At 41.0% G+C, this 22,147-nt stretch overlaps 1 protein-coding gene across 1 annotated transcript in view; it reads left to right on the top strand.

Moving 5' to 3' along the window:
• Positions 1-22,147, top strand: part of SCN5A (sodium voltage-gated channel alpha subunit 5) — a 214,875-nt gene that overhangs the window by 128,796 nt on the left and 63,932 nt on the right. The window contains exon 17 of the mRNA XM_042801945.1: positions 15,407-15,877. Coding sequence (XP_042657879.1) covers positions 15,407-15,877 — 471 coding nt within the window. The remainder of the gene's footprint in view (positions 1-15,406; positions 15,878-22,147) is intronic.

The raw sequence follows: 22,147 nt of genomic DNA, 5'->3' as shown, positions 1-22,147 counted from the left end.
GCAAATTTCTCAGCAGATCACAAACTTGAAAGACTTTTATGGTAATGTGTCAGATTTTCTCTTTGTTTAAATGAAATGGACAGAGAACTTTCATTGTTCCTTGTGGTAAAATCCCAAGTAATAGCAAAATAGCTAGGCATCTAGCAGGCCTAGGTAAAAGTGGTTTACAATTTTACAATTCAAGAGCTCATTCAGCCAAAGCATATTGTGATGGTCAAAGAAGGTCTTCAGATGAGACTTGTATTTCTGCCTGACATAATGGGACTGTCACTTAGGGAAGCTTCATCAAAATTCCGGATCTTTTAAAAAACATGAAGGATTACACCAGGGAGTTTCAAGACCATGGAACTTTTTACAGGGTGATTAAGGATTTATCTCAAAGGAATGAGGCCTCATTCATTAAGATTTCTTATGCCAACAAATGAATTAAAATGGAACACTTATGGTATATGATAGTACTTTTCCAGCTATCTCTTTATTTTCTTTTCAAATTATGTACAAGTCTAGAACTACGAAAGCCCCATTTTCATGTTTTTTACTGTCTATCCCTAGAGAAATGTACAACTCAAGAGCTGCAGTGAGATTTGCTGCCCTGAAACAAGTAATTATTTTTGCATTTAATGACAAACATGCTCTTATTCATGGGGTCCACTGAAGACTCTGTGAATAAATGTTAATCTCCTTGGAGGGAAATATAGTATTTGTATTGCATCTGATTGATTAATATAAATGAACTGGAATTTCAAAATACTGTGTGCCTTCTAATTGCAAACAGTAGGTTAGTTCTGTTTGCTGGAAATTAAATCAAGTTTGGGGAGAAGGTATTACAAGCCCAAGTTACAGCATTTTAGGTTTTAGTTTTTTAATTTTCAAACCACAGTAGAGGTCTGCATCCTCAAGTTTTGTATATTGTACTTCTACCACTAAGCTGGGGCCCACTGGTTGCGCTTCTTGCACAATGGAAGGAAGAGGAGATAAGATGAAAATATAAGATGCTGGGGAAGAACAGTGTTTTGCAGGGAAATGTGCATCCACAGGAGATTCAAAAAGAAGTTCAGGTTGTCCCAAGTCTTCCATGAGCACTGCCTTCTCTCCTATCTCTCTGCACTCCCATGTTCGTGCCCTGGATGCAGTTGTACACCTTATCTGCTCTTTCAGCATCTCCCAACACTCTGGAAACATGTATTTGCATTTGGTTAAGTCAGCTGAGAAGGATACTAAACAAACAGGTGAGAATAGGCCTGTCAGTCATTGTCAGGACACACAAAATCTGCAAAGCAGCGAGTAGAATGCATGTGGCGTGCTGTGGAGGAGGAGGACTCATCAGAAAGCTGCAGGAGCCATAACGAGAGCTGTGGGAATACTGGAGATGGAGTCTGGAGAGTTACAGGGTCTGGAAGAAGCCAGGGAGACCAAGGGATCATTAGCAAGAAGTGGAAGTGTCATTTGAGCCCATCTCATCATCTTCAACGCTTATTTAAGGGAGGCAAATTTTCTTTCTTGAGTCATGTGCACCTTTGCAGAAGAGCAGACCAGAATACATGAATAAGCACATTTGGGGACACAAGCAAATACAAGTCAACACAACAACTTTGCATTTTACCACCCTTTTTGCTTCTACTGATGTATACTTACAGCTGGCAGCAGGTACATTTAGTGTGATACTGCAGAATTCAAACCACAGAGGAAAGTCGCTAAACCCCAGCACATTTTCCGTCTTCTCCCTTTATGCTTTTCATGCCAGCTACCTGCATAGTCCATGTGTCCCAAAGTGATTTTTGCAATTTCTATTGCCCATTCTCCATCCTTGATTGAGCAGTGTCTGGGAAGCAGAGCACTCAGGTAGTTGATACTTTTTTTGTAAACATCTGACTATACATAAGTATTAAACACCCTCAAGAATAATGAAAAGTCCACCAGAAACAGATAGCAACATGTGGTGAATCAAAAATATAAATCCTGACAGCAACCATCAATCAGTCCAGTTGCCTCTGACGGCTCCTAGCAGAGATGGAAAGCTTACATCCTCATATGGGTTACTTTAAAGACAAACCTTTTGCCTAAGACTCCAGGCTTTAAAAACTGTGTGATTTATCAGTGCCCACATAAATAGCTATCATTTGTTTTACTGAGTAGATATAACCCACCCTCATGTGTAACTCCAGATGCTGGTGCTGAAAAGTCTGGGGTAATTAACTTCAGGATATTTATGATGGACCTTCAAAGACTTCTGGGTTTCAAAAATGCCATTGGATGGTAGATTAAGTGGAGGTCATTTGAACCTGGAAGGTATAGGGCTCCTTTCCCCAAGAGATGTGAGGGGAATGCACCTGAGAACAGATGGGGGGAGAAACTACTTTCAAAATGTACTCTCAAAAAGTAATTGGCTTTCTTCTGTTTCTCCAGGTTTATGAGTTTCTGTATCCTGCCACAAGCTCAGTTGTTTAGTGCAGATTTTCATTGGTAGAGTTCTAAGTATTGCTTCTCTATCTATAAATGAGTCACTGAGACGTATCGGAGAGGAATAAAATCTGATAATAATGCTAGTCCTCTTCTGTAGGTATGTATATAAGGGAATATGAAACTATCTCCCATTCTCCCATTAACCTTCACAGGTGAGAGAGGACTTAGAAATCATTAGTTCAATCAACCTACCCCTTGGAAACCACTGTTAGGCCTTTTGTTCTAGTTGTGTTTCCAAGTCAGAGATATTTCTCTAAAAATATTGTTCAAGTATTGACTCCATTATATGAACTGCTGTCAAGATGAAATATTTTTAATAGAATCCACCATATATATATGTGTGTACAATTATATATTTTATTTGTGAAGATTATACTAGTGCATTGTTTGTTGAGATTTGGTTGTAGTCTGGGGATTGAAGAGGACCTGAGTTTTTGCAATAAAAACTTCAGCCCTATTAATATATTAGGCATGAGTAAGGTAAAATACTGCCCATTTTTTGTACTACAGCTGTCCTTGGTGAATAGTGTAATTAGGGTATTGTCAGTGGTTAAGTTCTTGCTAATAGCTGGGATTCTAAAAATCTAGAAGACACTGAGTCAAATTTAATTGGACAAGAGTGTGCAAAGGTAGGTACAACCAAATGTGTCTCTTTTTATTAATGTCACTGTGCGAGTTGTCTGGATGTCATTGAAAGGGTAATGACGACAGAATTCTTCCTAGAGTGTGTCAAGGGAAGGGCAAGGTTTTAATGATAAAATAGACAAGGTGGGACAAATTTAATACATTCTTCATTACTACTAAACATCATATAATTTTGTTGGTTTTTTTTTTTTTTTTTTTTTTAAATCAGTTAAAAGTATTATTTTTTCCCACCAGAACTGAGATGTGAGCAGTTAATTCTAACAGTTGCCTCTAGAAATATCTTGTTAAAAGCGATATGTGAAACAATCAGCTAGTCATGACAACCTTAACCTTCTTAGGAGGTGTATGATATTTAAAAGAGACTGGAATTCATCTTTTCCATGTACAGTGCATATTCATATCTGCATTTCTCCACCTAACTTGTACATGTCAACAAGGTTTGTGGCTTCCCAAGGAAATATACTGAAGAATACACCTGGAAACTAAATGTAGCGCACAGGATTAGATACCAGTTTCCTGCTTTTTTGTGTCTTATTGAACATTAAGTAGTTTCTGAGGTCAAAGAGGTCCTGTCTTTGGTCTCCGGTTATCATCCCACATTTCTTCCTCTTCCCAAAAGTCAGCTTGTCTGGCATTTACTCTGATAAACTCCTCTAAACCAAATAAAAACACTGACCCACATTTTCTGAGCAGAATCTCCAACAAATATGGACCTACTCTATCATTTTTTTTTATTACTGCAAATGGTGCGAAGGAAAGGATAATCAGACCTGTTGTTTTTTCATCCCTCTTAGCATTTTTCTTTGCTGCTATTTGAGTCTCTTTTGTTCTATTTCCCTGTCTCTAGATTTCATGTGTTACCTTTTCTTCTTCCTGTTTTGTTTGGGTCATCCCTAGCCAGATCCTTGTTTAAATTAGTTCTCATTGAAAATGACCCCAATATGCCCTTCCTTTATTTTTCTTTTACTTAAAATGTTTTTTCTTTCTTTTTGGTCAGCTCTGTCCTTGATTATAGTAATTGTCTCTTTGACATTGCCACATATCTCTGCTGTAGTCTTCCTAGTCTCATGCTTTGAGCAAATCTCCTCCTCTTTCAACATTGCTTTGGTTTTCCACCTTCCATGACATCTTCTGCAAGCTCCATCCCATTGTGTATCTTGACGTCACCCTTCCCACTGCACAAGGAAATTCCAAGTCTCTGTCCTGAAGCCATTTGAAATCCTTGCAATTATTTCAATACAAAAGTTGTTTTATTTTTTGACCAAGCCAATTTCTGTACAGAAGCTCTGCTTTCTGTGGGTCATAGTAAAATTTTCTCACAAAAAGCATACATGCTAACTGATTTTAGGGTTTGGGTTGAAGTATACTTGTTATTTTCCATGCCAAATTTTCATGGAGATGAAAAGGGACACTTAAATTTGTCTTTGGGAGATGGACATTTTTCAAGTAGCTCTACTCTCAGTTCATCCATCTTCCCCTCTGCTACCTCCTCCCTGCTACCAGTACCCTTCTCTTTCTGGACTCCCTCATATATACTTATTTGTTGCAACCGCACAACTAAGACCACTATCATGCTCCTTGTGCTACAGACTTTTTAATGTGGGTGTTTCTTCCAGGAGAACTCCCACGTTCCTTATTCTCTCCTGTAATTTTCTTGTCTCCCACATTTATATGTCATGCCATCCCACTTCTGGGAGGTTCAGCAACTGCAAAACACCTGCTGAAGTCTCAGGTTGAGAAGAGACGCAGGTGGCTACATCTGTAAACTGGCTAGTGCATGAACCCAGACACTGTGGGTACCCCTCCTCTGTCTTGGTTAGCACATTCCCTGGCCACCCCATCCCAGCTATTGCCTGGGCATTCAGGGGGCAGCCCGGGCTGAGGACACCAGCCATGAAGCAATCCTGCCTCGGGGAAGAGCTGGGAAGGGAGGTCAGCTGCTTAACCTCAGGGATGGAGACCAAGCCTTGGCTTTGTTTACTACTGCAATTGTAATCTTTAGATCATAAAATAGACTAGCTGCCTAGCTCTTGGTTCCTTTCTTCTCTCTGACAGACTGTCAGTGAGCATAAACTCATAAAAAAGTTCTTATGGATAACTTACACCACTGACTTTCTCTTTTGCTTCCCCAATTTTATGTCCCTCTTGCACTAAAGGTTTTGAGAAACCCCAATTACTGGAATTTCAGCCAAGCACACAGAATACAGTTAATAAAAAATATAATTTTCAAATTTCTACAGCAGCAAAATATCTTTGTGTTTCCTGATATAAGAAGGTAGTCAAAGAGTTTGTTTTGATCATGCAATTGTGCACAGACTTGATTTGAAGGACCGTGGCAGCCAGTCCTCCATAAAGTGCTTTTCTTATGTTTTTAGTAATGCTTCTCTGCAGAATATAGCTCAGAGACAGCTTTATCTTGTAGACATACATTGCAGGAAGAAAGAACATCCACCTCTTGCCTTCCTTGCAAAAGAACAAGGATATTTCTCTGGGGCTTTAGGAAGCACTAAGAAAGCTGCAGATGTAGCCCCATCTAGGCCAGAGACCAAAGGGATGGGCTGCTGACTGGGGGCACCACCAGAGCCAGGAGCAGATGATGGCAGAGGACATGGGTCACTTTTTAGGACAGCAGTGAGGCATGCGTGTCAGCACCTCCTGTCTTGCAAATACAGGGTGGCTCTCATTTTGGAGATGTAACTGGCACCACTGCTGTTAAACCCTCCTGCCTTGTTTCTTTAGTGAAAGAAAAGCAGGGGTTTGCCCTGCTTTTCAGTCATTGGTCTTTTCCAGAAGAAGTGTGTGAAATCTGTAAGCCCAGCTGTGTGCTCTGAAGGCAGCAGATTTTGTACTGTGCAAAATTATTAGTAGGAAACTATTTTGTAGCTTTCCTGAAAGAAGCCCTCCTGGCTGGCAGACATCTCTGTCACTCTGTTCTGCCCTCACAGGAATCTACACTTGCAAAATGTAAAAAATCAGAACCTTCTTATACCTCCCAAATTCACTAAATAGGTATAGTTTTCACATTTCACTTAATAAGAAAGTGTGATTATGCAGTGGAACCCAAAGTATAATATCACACCTGGGAAATGGATTAGAAAGAGACATTTTAAAGGAAATAGTGTTCTTCCTGTTTTTTTTTGTTTTGTTTTTTTTTTTTTTGTTTTGTTTTGTTTTTTTTTTTTTTGGTTTTTTTTTTTTTGTTTTGTTTTTTGTTTTTTGTTTTTTTTTTAAAAAGCAAAGTTAATATTAATTATTTCTTGTCTCTCTGATTTAATTTTCTAGTCTCTAGTCCTGCCCTCGTATTGATTTTGCTTTGGTGTGATATATTTGCTGCAGAGAAGTCATTACTTACTGTGACCATCACAGTATCACTGGCTTTCTTTCTCTGTTATTGTTTCCAGGGGTGGGGGGGCATTATCCTTTTGTTTCTCAGTGTCTTACCATTCCACAGACATTTTCTGTTGTGTGTGAATGGGAATTACTACTTTCTCATCTCTCCAGTCCTGAATGCCCAAGGGACATGATGGCCTGTAGATGACTGAGTGCAGGACTTAGCACAATCGTTGGTCATGGCTGGGTGTCCCCCTCTCAGGGGATGTGTAGGATCTGTATTTTAGAGTGATGACTCCAGTGATCCCGCTCTGCCTTGACCAGGCTATGTCCTCCATATGAGCCCAGACATGCAGGGTTAGGGCTGGTGTGGTCTCCAGGTAAAAAGCACAGAGCTTAAACTTCTAAAATGAGGAGTTTTTTCTTGTGACTAGTCATAGTGTAATAAATGGTAGAGCAGCCTATGAGGTGGTGTTTGCCTACTAGTAGTGAAAATATTCCAGGGACAGTACAGGTGTTTCTCACCTATCATGACTCCTTGAGGGAAGCAGCAATAGCAAAGACTCTCAAGTGTATACAGTCAGTCCAAGCCTGTGCAGTCTTTCTCGCTCTCTTATTGTCTTGACATCCTCACCACCATGATAGCTAAACACTTTTGTTGACTTAGTACAAAGGCAACTGTCCCTTGGTTTATGATCAATGAACTTTCTGTAGTTTCCCTAATGATTTTGGGTTATGTCGAGCCTTTAACATCATGAATACAGCCGTCTTGCTGGAAGAGGTTTTCAACTGGACTTGTCTGATAATATGTGTTGTCTGTCTAGACAGTGGTTTGAGAAGTCCACAGCAGCTCTGATAGATCTTTTGCTATGCTGGTGAATTCGTGTAGTTTTGATATCAGATAAAAAACCTGCAGGGACGTGTTTGTTTTTATGCTGTGACTTTGGTAGTGGAAAGAATTTATCTGCTTCCACTCACTATCCCACCTTCCTCCCTCATATAGGACTTGGAGACTAAGATTTGCAGATCAGGAAGCACTCAGTTTTCAGGGACTTGTCTTCTGATACTTCTAAGGGACTTACTTTCCAAAAACACTGATTGTCATCAGCTAAAAAAAATCTAAATTCAATGCAGTAGTTCTTGACAAGCACTTGGAGCGTTATGGTTTGTGTGCACGTTTATACCCATGTAGGTGGATAATAAATGAAACAGACTTGGCAACATGAGGGATCCACCAGCTTGTGGTAAGAAGTGTCATGGGTTGCCTCAGACCTGTGTTTCAGAGTGACAAGGACACAGGCCCCTCGCTCTGCCTGCTGTCAGGGTGCTGCAGAGGCTGGGGGTGAGGAGAGACAGGGGTAGTGGCTGGTCCTTGTGAGACAGGAGCCGGGGAAGCTCCAGCCTCCCCCTCACAGTTCAGTCTCCTTCTCTGAAGAGGCTTTTTCATCGTGTGGTCCAGCATTTCATACTGGCAGCAAGAGCAATGTTGACGTGGTGCCCTTGCCTGCCCGTCCCTCAATAGGATGTACCCATGCCAGGTCTGATATATTCTGGGGCTAGTGCAGTTTTATAGCTCTGCTGAAAGCAGAGAGGGATGAAAGGCAGCTTAAAATGAACTTAAAAAATTCTTTTGTGACACAAAGGTGCTGTGAAGTGTAATTAATGGGCTTAATCCACCCTTCCATTACTCAAGGAGATTTACTCCTATGTAAGGTGGCAAGAACAGCACCGAAGAATCTGCCTTATTAATTATACATACCCCTTTAAACTCTACAGTGAGAAATAAGGTGTATGTTCCCCCCATCCATGCACACATTACCAAACATGGGTGAGCACAGCTGCCATCCAGCATCGCTTCTCTGTCTTGTACTGCTTAAACACAACCGGCTGCACGAGCGACCACTGAAACTGCCGGGAAACATAATGTCAATACTTGAAGTGGAGAATGGTTAGCAAAACTCCTAGCTTTATGGTAAATACCACAAACACACTAATGGGATGGGGGAGATGTTCATCTCATATCCCGTTTTTAGTCTACCATGCAGATAGGTACAGCTGTATCATATCAGCCACCCTACATATTCTTTGCAGTCAATGGATGGAAGAGGCACTTTTACTCCTTCGTTTCATCCCACTTGTGCAGCCACCAGTTTTAAGAAGGGACACATTGGGCCCAAGCTCCTCTGACCATATGGATTGGATGTAGCCTGTCTATAAAGAGAACCCCAGATGCCTTCAACTCCCCTAAAGGGCATGTGAGTGTCAGCTGTGCCCCAGGGCTGGGCTTTTCACACGGGCTGTCTGTGAGCCCTATTCTGCATAGGCAGGGGAAATGCATGTCGTAGCTGTGAGGCTAAGGAGAAAATCAGGCCTTGTTCTCTTATTTCTTAAGGAAAATGGAAATCACTCACATGATATCGCTGAAGTTATAGCCACTTTTGTATTTGCATATTGGAGAATTATTCTTACCGTATTACTTCCATTTTTCCTTTCCTTTGGAGAACATCCACTCTCATTACCACCATAAAATAGTTTAGGGATTTTACATGGGTAATGGGCTGAATTTGGTGCATTGTTTTTATTAAATTTCATTTTCTTATATTTAAACAAATCAGCTATGTCACCGAACAGATCAACATGGATTTGATAAGAAAAAATTCCTATTGCAACAAACTGGTACTATAGTGCCCCACAAACCTCTCATCTACAGCTGTTGGCCCGCATTCTAGGATCAAACACAGCCCACTTGGGAAATTGTATGGCTCCAAGGCAGGAAATCCATATCCCCATTTCCATGCATTTTACTAGCTGATCTTGGGCAAGAAACATAAGAGATAAATCCTGCTCCAACCTGTGGCCTCTGGCCACAAGGACCTCATGCCATATTTGTGGTATCATGATCATTTTGACAGCGAGAAACTAAGACATCATGAGAATGGGATTATGAGATTGTCTACAGGATAAAGAGAAACTGGGCTGGGAGGATATAAGCCTCTTATCCCAGCACAAATAGCTGAAATAATAGAAAATAGAGTATAGAAAATAACTGATCATGTAAATTGCTTTTTGCAGGAGTACTCTCTCTTGGTAAACTTTGCCCTGGGATGAAAATGTACAAAGGATTGGAAAATGCACTTCCAAGGAAATAAATAATCCTCCAGTAGCAGAGAGATGGACTAGATGACCTATTACTGCAGGTCTCTGTCTTAAACACAGATCTCACACTTTCTTGATGCAGAGGAAGCCATTTTATGAGCAGGTTTTCTTTGCAGCTTCATGGATTTTGCTGCAGTAAACAAAATAAAATAATTGGCACATATCATATTAGGCTTGCTAGAAGTCATCAAGGTCTCCAGAGAGAAAACTGCATCTTTCCTATCTGTGCTAGCCAAAGAACACTACAGATGCTCACAATCATAAGAAAAAAAAAAAACAGGAAGGAAGAAAATCAGTTTCTTCCACTACTCAGAGTGCCTGAAGAGCTTCTTGTTGGTCTAACAGGCACTGCCAGACAAGTCGCTCTGAATAGATTGAGGTGTGTGGGTCCTGTTTTATCCACAAAAAAAGCATCTGATGAGTAGTTGTTGATCCTGGCAGATACTTCACTGTGCTGTGCTGTCTGGGCTTTTCTATGTTGCTGATTGACATCAGTGATAATGTAAAGGGATACACTTTGCTTTAACTTCTTTCTTTTTTGCATGACATGATTTACTGATGGGGCATGTTTTATGCTTTTGACACTATTGTTACAGAAAAACCTTCTTAGCTGGTTCCTAGGAGATCCCTCTTCTACAGGGAATCACCCTTAGGTGATGTAGGTCCCTTGTAGCTACACTTAACTGTCCTTTCTGTCCTCCATCTCCTGCAGACGAGAGGACAGTACACATTTATAGTTGTTTGAAGGGTCTTGTAGATTTACAAGCAAACAAGTGCTCATGAGAGCAGCTCCTGAACTGCGGTGCTCTGTGAACCTCTCCCTTGCAAGGGATGGGGCTGAAACATCCTGAGCTCTCCTCTCACCTAGTGAAGGTTGTCTGGTTATAAAGCCTGGCCACCACTGGCCTAGACTGTGGAGTACAAAACTGACACCAAGAAGGACTTTCTGGACACCTGGCTGGGTTTAACAAACCATAGACAATACTCTTAGTCATATAATTTAGTTTTAGGTGCTCCTGTGAGGAGCCGGGAATTGGACTCAATGATCCTTATGGGTCTCTTCCAATTTGAGATATTCTATAATTATAGGATTCTGTCTTAGTTGTTTGGCCTACGTCAGTAAGTGCCCTGACTTTCATTTATCTGAGAAATGCTAAATGCAAGCTAGCTTAGTCTTCAGTAGGCACCACCAGAGATGGTTCATCTCTTCAGCATCTCCTGAGAGGCCAGACTGTCTCCGTTGTCTACAGACACCCTAGGAAAACTCCTCCATCTTAAGCACCTCAGGGAGGAACTTCACAGTAGGCTGGATAAATCTGATATTTTGTGCCTTACAATGGCATAGCCAGACTCACTAGCTTTGGAAGGTCATTAAAATGAGGAAGCCTATGAAAGCACGCTGTACTATCATTAGGATAAATGCTTAACATCATTATGCTGAAAGAGTTGGGGTGTCTCTGAGTGTATCTGTCATTTGACTCATAACCTAAAAGACCAAAAAGCAACCTGCTTTCACAGTCTGGCTGCTCAGTGTCACTGGAAAGCAGATTTCTTTTTAAGGGGATCCATATGGACATACAAATCTGCTGTTGCTTTTGAAAACTGTATTAGTCTTTAGTTTGCTTTCTCTTAAACTGAAAGTATTGCTTTAGCAACCAGGAGGACTGGATATTATTAGTAACCTTTTACAGGAAATGTGGTGTGTCATGGGTTGAGCATATGTTTTTCTGGAAAATGCAGTGTACAGTGAAATGGGGGGGAATAAGTAAACATAAAGTGCTTATACAGCAGTTCAGTCTATTTGAACGGCCAGCAATACAACTCTGAGGTTACCTGTTCATAAAGGAAGGAGGGAATGGTACCTGAGATTTATTTTTGGCTAAAAGCATGAAGTGCAAATAGTTCTTTGTGCAAAATATCAGCTTCATTTCTGGGAAGCAAACAACATTGCCTTAATAATCCATGGCAAATAACAACACTATGAATGTTACCACCTATTATATATACCTGCAGGTGTATCTAGACAAACTTATGTAACTGTAGTTTGGCATCTGAAATAAATACATAAAATTAACACAAGGCATTTCAAACAAGTTATTATGTGAACTGCAGAATTAATGAAATATGGAATGAAATTCAGCTTCAGATAACAAAGTTTGGGTGTCCACATAGGGGTATTCATGTCTGGACCAGACGTCTGAGATACCACTACAGTCCGCAGAGATCTAGGGCTTAACTCAGTTTTGCCTGGCACCACTGGGGATTCTGTAAGGTATCCATCCTGGCCTCCAATTAAACACAAATCTCCGATAATAGTGTGTCCTATTGGCCAGCTGCCTCAGGATGACTTGGGCATAGTAGGGTCAGTTGGCACTAGATGACTACATATTGGCAGATGCATGCAGCCTTAATGTGGTCATCTGTATTTGGCCAGGCTCTGTTGTCTACATGATGAATTTCTTTTGATTGAAATGGGGATTATATGCCCCATTAGATGCTCAAGTTTTGGTGTTTGAATCTGGAGGCAGCTGCCATTCTTGAAGAGTGTTTCAGTTCCCTAAACACCACCAGCCTGTTGCCTGCTACAACACCCTGTCATGCACGGTTGGATGATAGCTGGAGCTTTAGGAGGACACATATCTCCAATAGGTCTGGTGCAGATGTCTCATATAAAATCAAACAATAGTAGACACCTCTGTTAAGGTAACTGAATTGAACCTATAAAGTCCAGAAGATTTTTATTCTTGATTTCTTTATCTCTTCCTTTCCTCCAGCTCCTTCTCATGTCTTTCTGTTGCCACTGGGAAGTTGACACATGCTGTGGCTTGTTCCAAGCTCTGCCTGCACTGGTGACCTAGGCAGCATCTCTTCTCTACACACATGCTCATTTTCAAGACACTTGTAGCAATGTGGTTATCTCTGGGACCCCATCCTTCTATTAAGCTTGGTTAAAAATGGCTAAAGTGATTCTACCAGTGACACCTTCACTGATGGGCTCCCACCTGCTTGGCAGTTTATCCATTATTCTGGTTTTCAACTACCTATCAGACAACATCACTTGAAATACCTCCTAGTGGGATATGAAACGGAAGATTGATTCACACCAGACCACCACAGTGATTAAGAGGAGACCCACACAAGCTGTCAGTGATGATCCAGTATGATAGACCAGCTAAGAAACAATTAGCTTTAATCTCACTTTACTTTAGAGCAGGGTAGTGCTCGCTGCAGTAATAGTTTATTCAGTAGTTCATAATGGACATGGGCATCTGCTGTGCTACCAAATGCTTTCAATTATAATCACGGTGATTGCAAAGAGTGCTTTACAAAACAGTACTGACAGGACACTGCAAATGCAGTGTCACCAGAATGATTAAGACCAGGTTTTCAAAATTCCAGCTCATATATTCTGAATATTTGAAATAAGAGGGAACAGCGTGGTGGGACAATTGCAAAAGCTTGTGGTCTTTGGTAAGTTCCAGTTAAATATAAGTACTTCTTATACTGTTTGTTTTGGTCTAACAGACTTTGTCAATTTAAAATACTATGAGAAAGACAGAAGCCAAGAGACTTACAAGTATTTCTGGTATCATTAAGATACCACAGAGAAAATATCTTCACAAAGTCAATTTTATTGCTAAAAGAAGTGCTGCAGCATTGATTTCTCCCTTGCAGTGCCACAGAGCTGGCTCCCACTCACCTTGTAGAGGCAGCAGATGAGTTGATACCAGGCAATTTGGTCCTAGTTTATTTTGGGTAAATATATTGTAGCTGATATTGGTTTGAATAACCTCTGCCCCATTCCCGTCATCCCAGGAATCTACCTCTGATGTGAGCTTCTTGGCCTTGTCAATCTGGCACAAAAATTGTAACTCATTCCTTCTCAGACCATGAGCAGGTGTAATGTCCTGCACACGGCAGCTGGTGATCAACCTGCAAGATGTATTACTGACAATAGCCTTCTAGAAGCAGCTGGTTTTATTTACTGGATATAACTGTATTTTTTGAGGGGGAAAAAAAAAAAAAAAAAAAAAAAGTAAAAAGAGGTTTAAATCATCGAATATGTCACCCAAATGTGTAGTTGTGTCTAATCTTGCTCTGCACTACCAGCAAAAATAGACAGTTCTGAAGTTTCAGAAACAAGAGGAAGCCAACTTACAGTCTCCAGTTTGGTTTGGATCTTCTCATATTTCCCATATTTTTTTCCTGATTGGTAACAGCATTTCCAGGACCAAGCCTGCTTTGGGGGTGAGCCCTTCCCAGATTTGGCCACATTATTCCTGGTTGTGATGGCTTATTTTTGCCTGGAGCGAAAAGGTTTTGAAGTTATATGACCTTTTAAGTGTTTAGTCACACTCACCATAGGTTTTCATGGCCCAAAGGATATTTAAATCAAGACTATCTATGAAAATACATAGAAATGTTTAGAAATGTTTCTAAATATACTATTTGGTTTTAGTGCCATGCATATGTATATGATTATCATAGAATAGTTTGGGTTGGAAGAAACCTTTAAAGCTCATCTAGTTCAATCCCCCTGCAGTGAGCAGGGACATGATCAGGTTGCTGAAAGCCCCGTCCAACCTGGCCTTGCACATTTCCAGGGATGAGGCACCAACAACCTCTCTGGGCAACCTGTTCCAGTGCCTCATCACCCTCACAGTAAAGAATTTCTTCCTTATATCTAATCAAAATCTACCCTCTTTCAGTTTAAAACCATTACGCCTTGTCCTATTGCAACAGCCCCTACTAAAAATTCTGTCTCCTCCTTTAAGTATCAAACGGTCACAATAAGGTTTCCCCGGACCCTTCTCTTCTCCAGGCTAAACAACCCCAACTCTCTCAACCTGTCCATATAAGAGAGGTGTTCTATTCCTCTGATCATTTTTGTGGCCTCCTCTGGACCACCTTGAGCAGGTCCATGTCATTCTTATATTGGGGACCCCAGAGCTGGACACAGTACTGCAGGGTGGGGGAAGGTCTCATGAAAGCAGAGTAAATGGGGAGAATCCTCTCTCTTGACCTGCTGGCCACACTTCTCTTGATGCAGCCCAGGATATAGTCAGCTTTCTTGGCTACGAACATACATCATCAGCTCATGTCCAGTTTTTCCTCCACCAGTACTCCTAAGTCTTACTCATCAGGGCTGCACTCAATACCTTCATCTCCCAGCATGTATTGATATCAAGGATTGCCCCAACCCATGGGAAAGACCCTGCACTTGGCCTTGTTGAACCTCATGAGGTTCACAAGGACCTACTTTTCGAACTTGTCCAGATATATTATATACTATGAAATATCAATATTCACACTGAGTAAAAACCAAAAAGGTCCTGAAAACATTCTTCCTATAGTATTTTTCTACATGTAAACAGTACCTTTCTGGATATCCGTTAGTGTTACAACTAGTGATTTTCTCCAAGATGGGATACTGGTAATTACAGGAAATTTATTATACCACCACCTACGAGAATATTTACACAGTGTATCTTCCAATTAAAATTTTATCCCATATTCTGCTTCTGAATTTTATCTTTTCTTTTTTTGTGTTTTGGGGTGTTGGACAGGGAAAAGGAATGTCAGAGCATGTTATTGTCCATGCTATAATTCTGCACGTGAAATTAATGTGTTTGGAAATGTCTGTAGACCTTTTCCTACTGAAAGCACCTATAATTCGAGGTAGTTCCAAGAACGCTGTTGGAGTTACAGTGGCATAGATGAGATGAGACTCAGACCGTCCTGCTTTTAAGACGAAACATTCATCCTCCACATTTAAAGGTCATTGATTTCCTTTTAACTTTATTTGTTTCAGGTGCTCAACCTGTTCCTTGCCTTGCTGCTAAGCTCTTTCAGTGCTGACAACCTCTCAGCACCAGATGAGGATGGGGAGATGAACAACCTGCAGCTTGCTTTTGCTCGGATCAACAGGGGTGTTCAGTACATGAAACACACGACGTGGGATTTTTGCTGCAATGTCCTTCGGCACCCCAAGACAACGGCTGAAAAGAAGGCAATGATGAAACTTGCTGCCCAGAATACAGGTGCCCTTAACAATTGTGTGAACAGTCACACAACAGCTGACCTTGGCAAAGACATGGAGAATCACAAAGAAAACCATGCTGAGGATGGAATGAATAAAAATGGGGAGAAATGCCTAGGAATTACAGACAATGATGATTTTATGACCAATCCTGACCTGTCCATTTGTGTTCCTATTGCTGTGGGAGAGTCGGATATTGAGGAGGAAGATGAGGAGCAGAGCACCTTTACGGAAATGGATCAGGTAGGCAACGAAAATGTTTGCTAGTTGCAGTATGTTATGGCCTTTGATCCCATCCCTGATCTGGATCCATGGCTTGTAATGCAAATGTCCTATGGCCTAATCCTGCCTTTGATATGTTGTTAACTTCAGAAGAAGTTACAGGTGCATATCCAAGAGCAAAATTCAGTCTCCAACAAGAGGTGTTCCCTTTCTTTGTATTTTTGTGCTTGGCTAGATTAGTACTTCTAACCAGAGCAATTAAGCCCTTTCTTACACAAGAGACTTTTTTTTTTTTCTTTCAGCTGAATCATGGGAATGTTACAGAACAAATCTTAGGTCCTCTGACTATGACAGGGGATTTTCTCAGTGTGCAAAAATAGTCAATGGCTTGGTTTGATTTGTGCAGCAAGAATTGAGGGCCAGGTAGTTCTCTTAAAAATGTGACAAGGCAAAGGCTGATATGACAAGGGGCCAGAGCAACAGAGAAGACATGTAATCATATGTATTCAGATGGGAAAAATAGTTATTTGCCTGTTCTTTAGTGTGACATGGCAGAATTTCATTTTCCCCAGAGCACCCAGTAGTAAAGGCAGAAAAATTTTGTGTGGTTTGAAGTGTTGGTGTAAAATGGAGAAGAAAAATCTTCACAGGAATGCTTTTCTTTCTCTCCTTTTTCCCCTCTCCCCTTTCTACCAGCTTTGTCTCTTGGCTTCACACACTATATCCAGTTAATGTTTTCCAGACCCTCCAGCCTTGATCCAGCATCCTCTGACCCACGGAGTTCAGCAGGCACTGGATCAAAGCTCCTGTTTCAGATCCAGGTGTCAGGAGGGATCCCTGATCTCACAGTTGAGGGGAAGAACGTTTTGAAGCAAAACTGTCCTTAGAGAAGGGCTGTCCTAAGAAAGCCATGTGGAAGCACTCTGTGTCAGAAGCCAGGCACAACTTGGGTGCTAAATCTTAATTTCTGCTGCTCCTTTGTGGAATTATTTTCAGTGCTAGTGCATCTGTTCACCAGCACATTGATCATCCCCTTGGGGAGCTGAATGGCATGGGGTTAGAAAACTTCATCATCAAGCCCCACTGTTCAAATAGACAACTAAGTAACAAAAAAAGATGTCTGAAATTTTTGGTAAACCCTTTTAAGGACTTGGTATCTTTTTTTAAGGAATACTTTTATTGAAATGACCTGTGGATCACTGTGGATGGCATGGAAGATATCTATTTTTTTCCTTTGGTGTTCTTATCTATTCCCAGTGTTGTATTAGTTAAGCCTACAAGCAGAGTACACTTGAAAAGTGAAATATGAATATGGTAGATGGGTTTCTTAGTATCAGCTGATTTGCAAATACTGACTAGTATAAATGCATTTACTAGTGTATAAATGTGTTTAAATCTGGAGGAGTTTTTTGCTTGGTTGGTTGGTTTTTTGGCCTTTAAAAATATTCACACCTTTCTGCTATATCTGACAGAGGGTCACATTCTTATAAACTCTCTGATTTTTCCTTCACAGTGCAAAGCAGAAGTTTGTTGAAACTTTGCACATAAGTGTCCATGAGGTCTGGAAGTGTATGTGTGTGTGTGTGTGTGTGTGTGTGTATGTACACATGTGTATGTTGCATCTCTGTATTCCACCTTCCTCAAGATAAATAGAAATGTTCACCGTTGCAAGCTAAACTGCTGCATTGAGTATGGAGGATTTTGAATTTTTACATCTTGATGTACCTTAAAAGTCTAGAAATGTGTATTTCTGTTTAGCTGTACAGTGTGTCCATGTAGGTGCTGGTGTGTATATTAGTAGATAGAACAGGTAGCCATCCATTTTATGCTGTACAGCAAATAAATGTGGAATTACACTTTTAGTGAAATCTACTAGGGTCATGAGGGAGAGAACTGACTTAGAAAAATCGACAGTTAGTGAAATGGAACATTATGAATAAAAGTTGATTTGAAAATATCAAGAAAACTTCTTCAAATTGTTTCAATAATGTTGAAACGTTATCTTACGTGATATAAACATCAAGGATTCAGAGTGAAACAACATAGGAGGAAACAAAACCCAGTAGGAGAAGCAAATCAAAACAATGTTTTCACACAGTATCTTTTCATGAAATTTTCAATAATCATTAGAGTAACATTGTCACGTTACCACAAGATATTTGGATTGCAGTGCAATAATATAGTTCACTGCTAGTGTGTGAATTAAACAGAAGGCATGGAGCTGAGAAACGTATTAATTAGCTTTGTCACCAGTGTTTTCCAGGCTTTGACAAACAGCTGCTGCAGGTCACTGCTGCTCCCCTGTGCATAGCCCTGATCAATGGTTTTCAACCTTTGTCTGCAGGCCTGAGGGGTCTGCCGCTGGAAAGGTCCAAACCAGAAGCAAGTTCATATATCCAGCAAACAATTTTATCAAATTTCTAGAGAGAAAAATGTGTGCATGCAAAGGGGTTCCAAGTAAACGACTCAAAATACTTTGTCATAATAAATAAACCAAAAAATAGGAAGAAGCTCAACAGCAGAAATAATAATTGTGTGATGAGCTTTGCATTTGTTTTCCTGCAAAACCCTAATAAATTTTCACAGCTGTAAATCTCTCCATGAGAATGCAGATCCCAAACCATTCAAAGATCTGTAATTTTTAATGGTGTCCATTCCAAAGACATATGATATGGATCCATGAAAAAATATCTCTCAATCAACATGACTGCAGAATACATTGCACCTGGAGATCAATATGAAATCCCAATTCCCTGGACATAGGGTTGTGGGCATTACACCATGCTAACCTTTGTATCAAGGGTGACCCTGTGGGACTCTGGGGAATAAACTTCCCCACTCACTCCCAGAAGCTTTAAACCTGTGACCCCAACATCCATGGGGATCTTTATCTCCTTGCCTCCAGGATAGCCATGATAACAACAGCAGAGCTCATAAGGGAAGAAAAACGTGAACAAGAGCAAAACTTATATGATTGCACTGAAAGGGCACAATGACGATGAAGTATCTTTTTGTGTGGAGGGCGTCATACAAAAACAAAACAAGAACTACCAAGAGTATGCTAAACATTCAAATCTATTCTAACTTTCCTTTAATTATAATCCATATTTTTACATATTTAAATATTTTAGTATGTACAAAGAGAATGTGTATGTATATTTACTTCTCAGGAGAAGACAATATACCCTGCTTGCCTTTAAAGTTGTTGGCTGACCTGGAATTTATCAGCCCTTTGGCAACATTGCCAGAACCTGTCTTCCTCCTCATGCTTGTAGATTTTGGTGCAATAGCAGCGAAGATGAAGCAAAAGGAGATGCATAAAAATGGAGTATATGCATTTATGCCTTGTAAGTGCACGGCTAGGTAAACCTACAGAATCCTTACACATCCTTTATACTTTCTCTGTCCGTTGAAGATCCTGGACCATGTTCTGTTCATTGTGTGCTCACATCAGTCTGGACTCATCTGTCATGATGAAGAGGTTAAAAGGAGGCTGGTCTCAGGCAAAACTGAAAAGTTGTTGATCTCGATGGGGTATTTTAAGGTGATGATCAGCTCAGCTTACAGCTCCCGTACCAATGCTGGGCTCTTCCCAGAAAGACACAAAACTACTCTAAAGTAAGCCGTTGTGGCTATGAGAGATGGGCCACACAGTGTTACACAGAGCAGTTTGAAATTTCAGATGATGAGAAACCCTTCTGTGACTGCACATTTTCCTCTGAGTAATAGAAATGTCTAAGTTTAAGTTTCAGCTGCCATTTCTATTATCAAAGCTTACGCTGGCAGCAGCCGTCTTCCTGAAAGCTACCAATTTGTGGCACTGTCATTGAGAGGGAGCAAGCCCACCTGATAGCTTTTAAATCTCCTTTGATTACTGAGATGCAAGTGAGATGCTCTGCCAGCTTGGAGAGCTAGGAGACACATGCCTGTAGCCCACACATATGCTGAAAGGATCAGAAAGAAAAGCTGAACAATAAAAGTCAGCACAGCTGCAAGAAGCTGGCAGGAGAGGAGTGAAGCTGAGAAAGGACTGCCTTGAACTTAATTAGTTTGTCATTATGGTGTGATACGTGGGTTGATGTTGGTTACTGCAACATTTTAGCTTATGTCTTTATCTATCCAATCTTCCTTGCACTGCTCATAGTTCTGGGGAAGTTTCTTCCTGTCAGTCCACAAGATTTCTTCAGGATTTGATGATGAATTTAGCCTCATAATGAGAGCAAGAATAACTGCCTTCCATTTTTCCTCTGTCTTTGAGATGTAAAATTTAACTAGGGTTTGTCCTAGCAGGAAAACAAGTTCAAAAAGCTCAGAAGCAACCACAGTAATTTACTGGCTGCATCTTCTCAAGGTGCTTTTGGGTTCTCATTTTGGCTTCCTAGATGATTAAAATGTGGAAATTATTTTCTTGAACCTACATAGAGTGTCTTGTAATTCCTTATAAAGACCATGTTTTCATAAATGATACTGTCAGTCTCCTAAAGGAGTAAGAAGCATATTATGGGAAGAGTAAGGTGATAGGACAACTTGGTGTGCACAGTCCAGTTCACCTGACACAGTGGCTTCTACCAGAACCTACCTTCAATTTAACTATATTGAATGTTTCAGACTTCAGAGAGATTTGTACCATTTACATTAGATATCTAAGTCCAAAGATTAAATCTTCAAAATTCCTACTTTAGTATTGCTTAACCTTCAGGGTGCCCACAACTGTAGCCCAGAACAGCGTGTTCCTTTTTCACGAAGTGACATCACTTTGTGGTTTAGAGAAATCCTGTGATTAATGGACTAAAAAGAGGTTCCAGATGACTAACTCTGAGTGTCCTGAATCAGTCCCCAAAGTACAGTGTCCTGCACTTACACTGTTGAACTCTGTCTTATTTCTATTACCCCAGACCTCAGTGATGTCCAGGTCGTTCTGCACGATTCTTCTTTGCATTGATGCGTTCCTACAGTCAGCAAAATTTATTAGTACAAACTAAGAAAATGACTCTACCATTGCCTTGTTGTTTGAGTCAGCCCAACAGGGTTGTTACTGCTTTCTCCTCTCTCTTAAATTTAATTACTACATGTGCCGCCTTACTCAAACTACTGCTCTCAACTTGATATGTCTATGGCATACCACTGAGAAGAAAGTCCATGCTGCAGTGGCTAGTGGCTCCTGGCCACATCTCACATTTTCCCCCTCTGATGTGACAAAGCCAGGCATGGATGCTGCTTTCTGGCAGAGATAACACCTTTGTATTTTCACATGCAGCACAGTGCCGAGCCAGCAGCACTTGCCTGCTTGTCTTCAGAAAACGCCATTATTGATTTGTTCCGACGGAGTGGCTAATTGGGTCATATGGAAAGTGCTGGCTGCCTGCTGCTGGGATGGAGTGCTCTGCAGCTTCTTACCCTTTCCTCGACACCAGGCACGCACGCCGTGGGAGTGCTGCCTTTCCATGCACGGCAACCAGGTCCCAGCTCCCACCACAGCCGATTTGTGCCATCCCGAGACTGCAAAGCAGGTGGAGGGCTGGCTCACCCTCTTGCCTGAGGTTCACCCCTGGCTGAGGAAGTCCTTAAATAGCAAAGAATCATTGCTGTGCCTGCTAGGGCTCATCTTTCCATGACCTGACAAAGAATATCGCCTATGGGAAGAGGGCGGTGTCTTTCATTGCTCCTCGGGCTTTCCCAGTTTCCCACCTGTACAGCTGCACATCTCAGTGCATTTTCCTTAGACCCCTCCAAGGCAGAGCAGCACCGCTGCTGTGATTCTTAAGAGGTTTGGGTCTGGATCTGCACAGAGGATCCATGGGCCATACATTGCCTGGATTATGCACACCCAGTGAGTATTCATTTCTCCAGAGCATGCCTTGCTTTCTTAGTCATATTCATGATGTTTTCTTGATTGGAAGCTCTCCCCTCATGTATACCCTTGTCTGAGCCCAAACACAGCTCCCAGGAAGACGAGGTTTCCAGACTCTGGATGAGTAACTGCCTCTGTACACGTCAGTGATAGAACTGACTGCAACACCGGTGTCTGTTCAATAGTACAGCTCTGATATTGCCCTGAAATGGATTAAAACCCCAAGCTTTTATTCTCTTCTCCCTGTATTTATTTCAGAATTACTGACTAATTTTATTCCATTTGACAAGGTGAAACTGTTTCTGATGGCTTTTTTTGCATTTTTCTGCCAGTAAGAGATTCATAATTTTGAGGTCAGAGGGGATCATTAGGATCACCATGGTTTAGCTTTCTCATAGCACTGAGTCAAAGACTTCAGTCACTGATTTCTGCACAGAGCC

Source organism: Tyto alba, unplaced genomic scaffold (assembly GCF_018691265.1).
Source record: "Tyto alba isolate M040663 unplaced genomic scaffold, T.alba_DEE_v4.0 Super-Scaffold_38, whole genome shotgun sequence".
Taxonomy (NCBI): Eukaryota; Metazoa; Chordata; class Aves; order Strigiformes; family Tytonidae; genus Tyto; species Tyto alba.
Note: the sequence above shows the minus strand (reverse complement) of the source record. Positions and strands in the feature narration are given on the sequence as shown.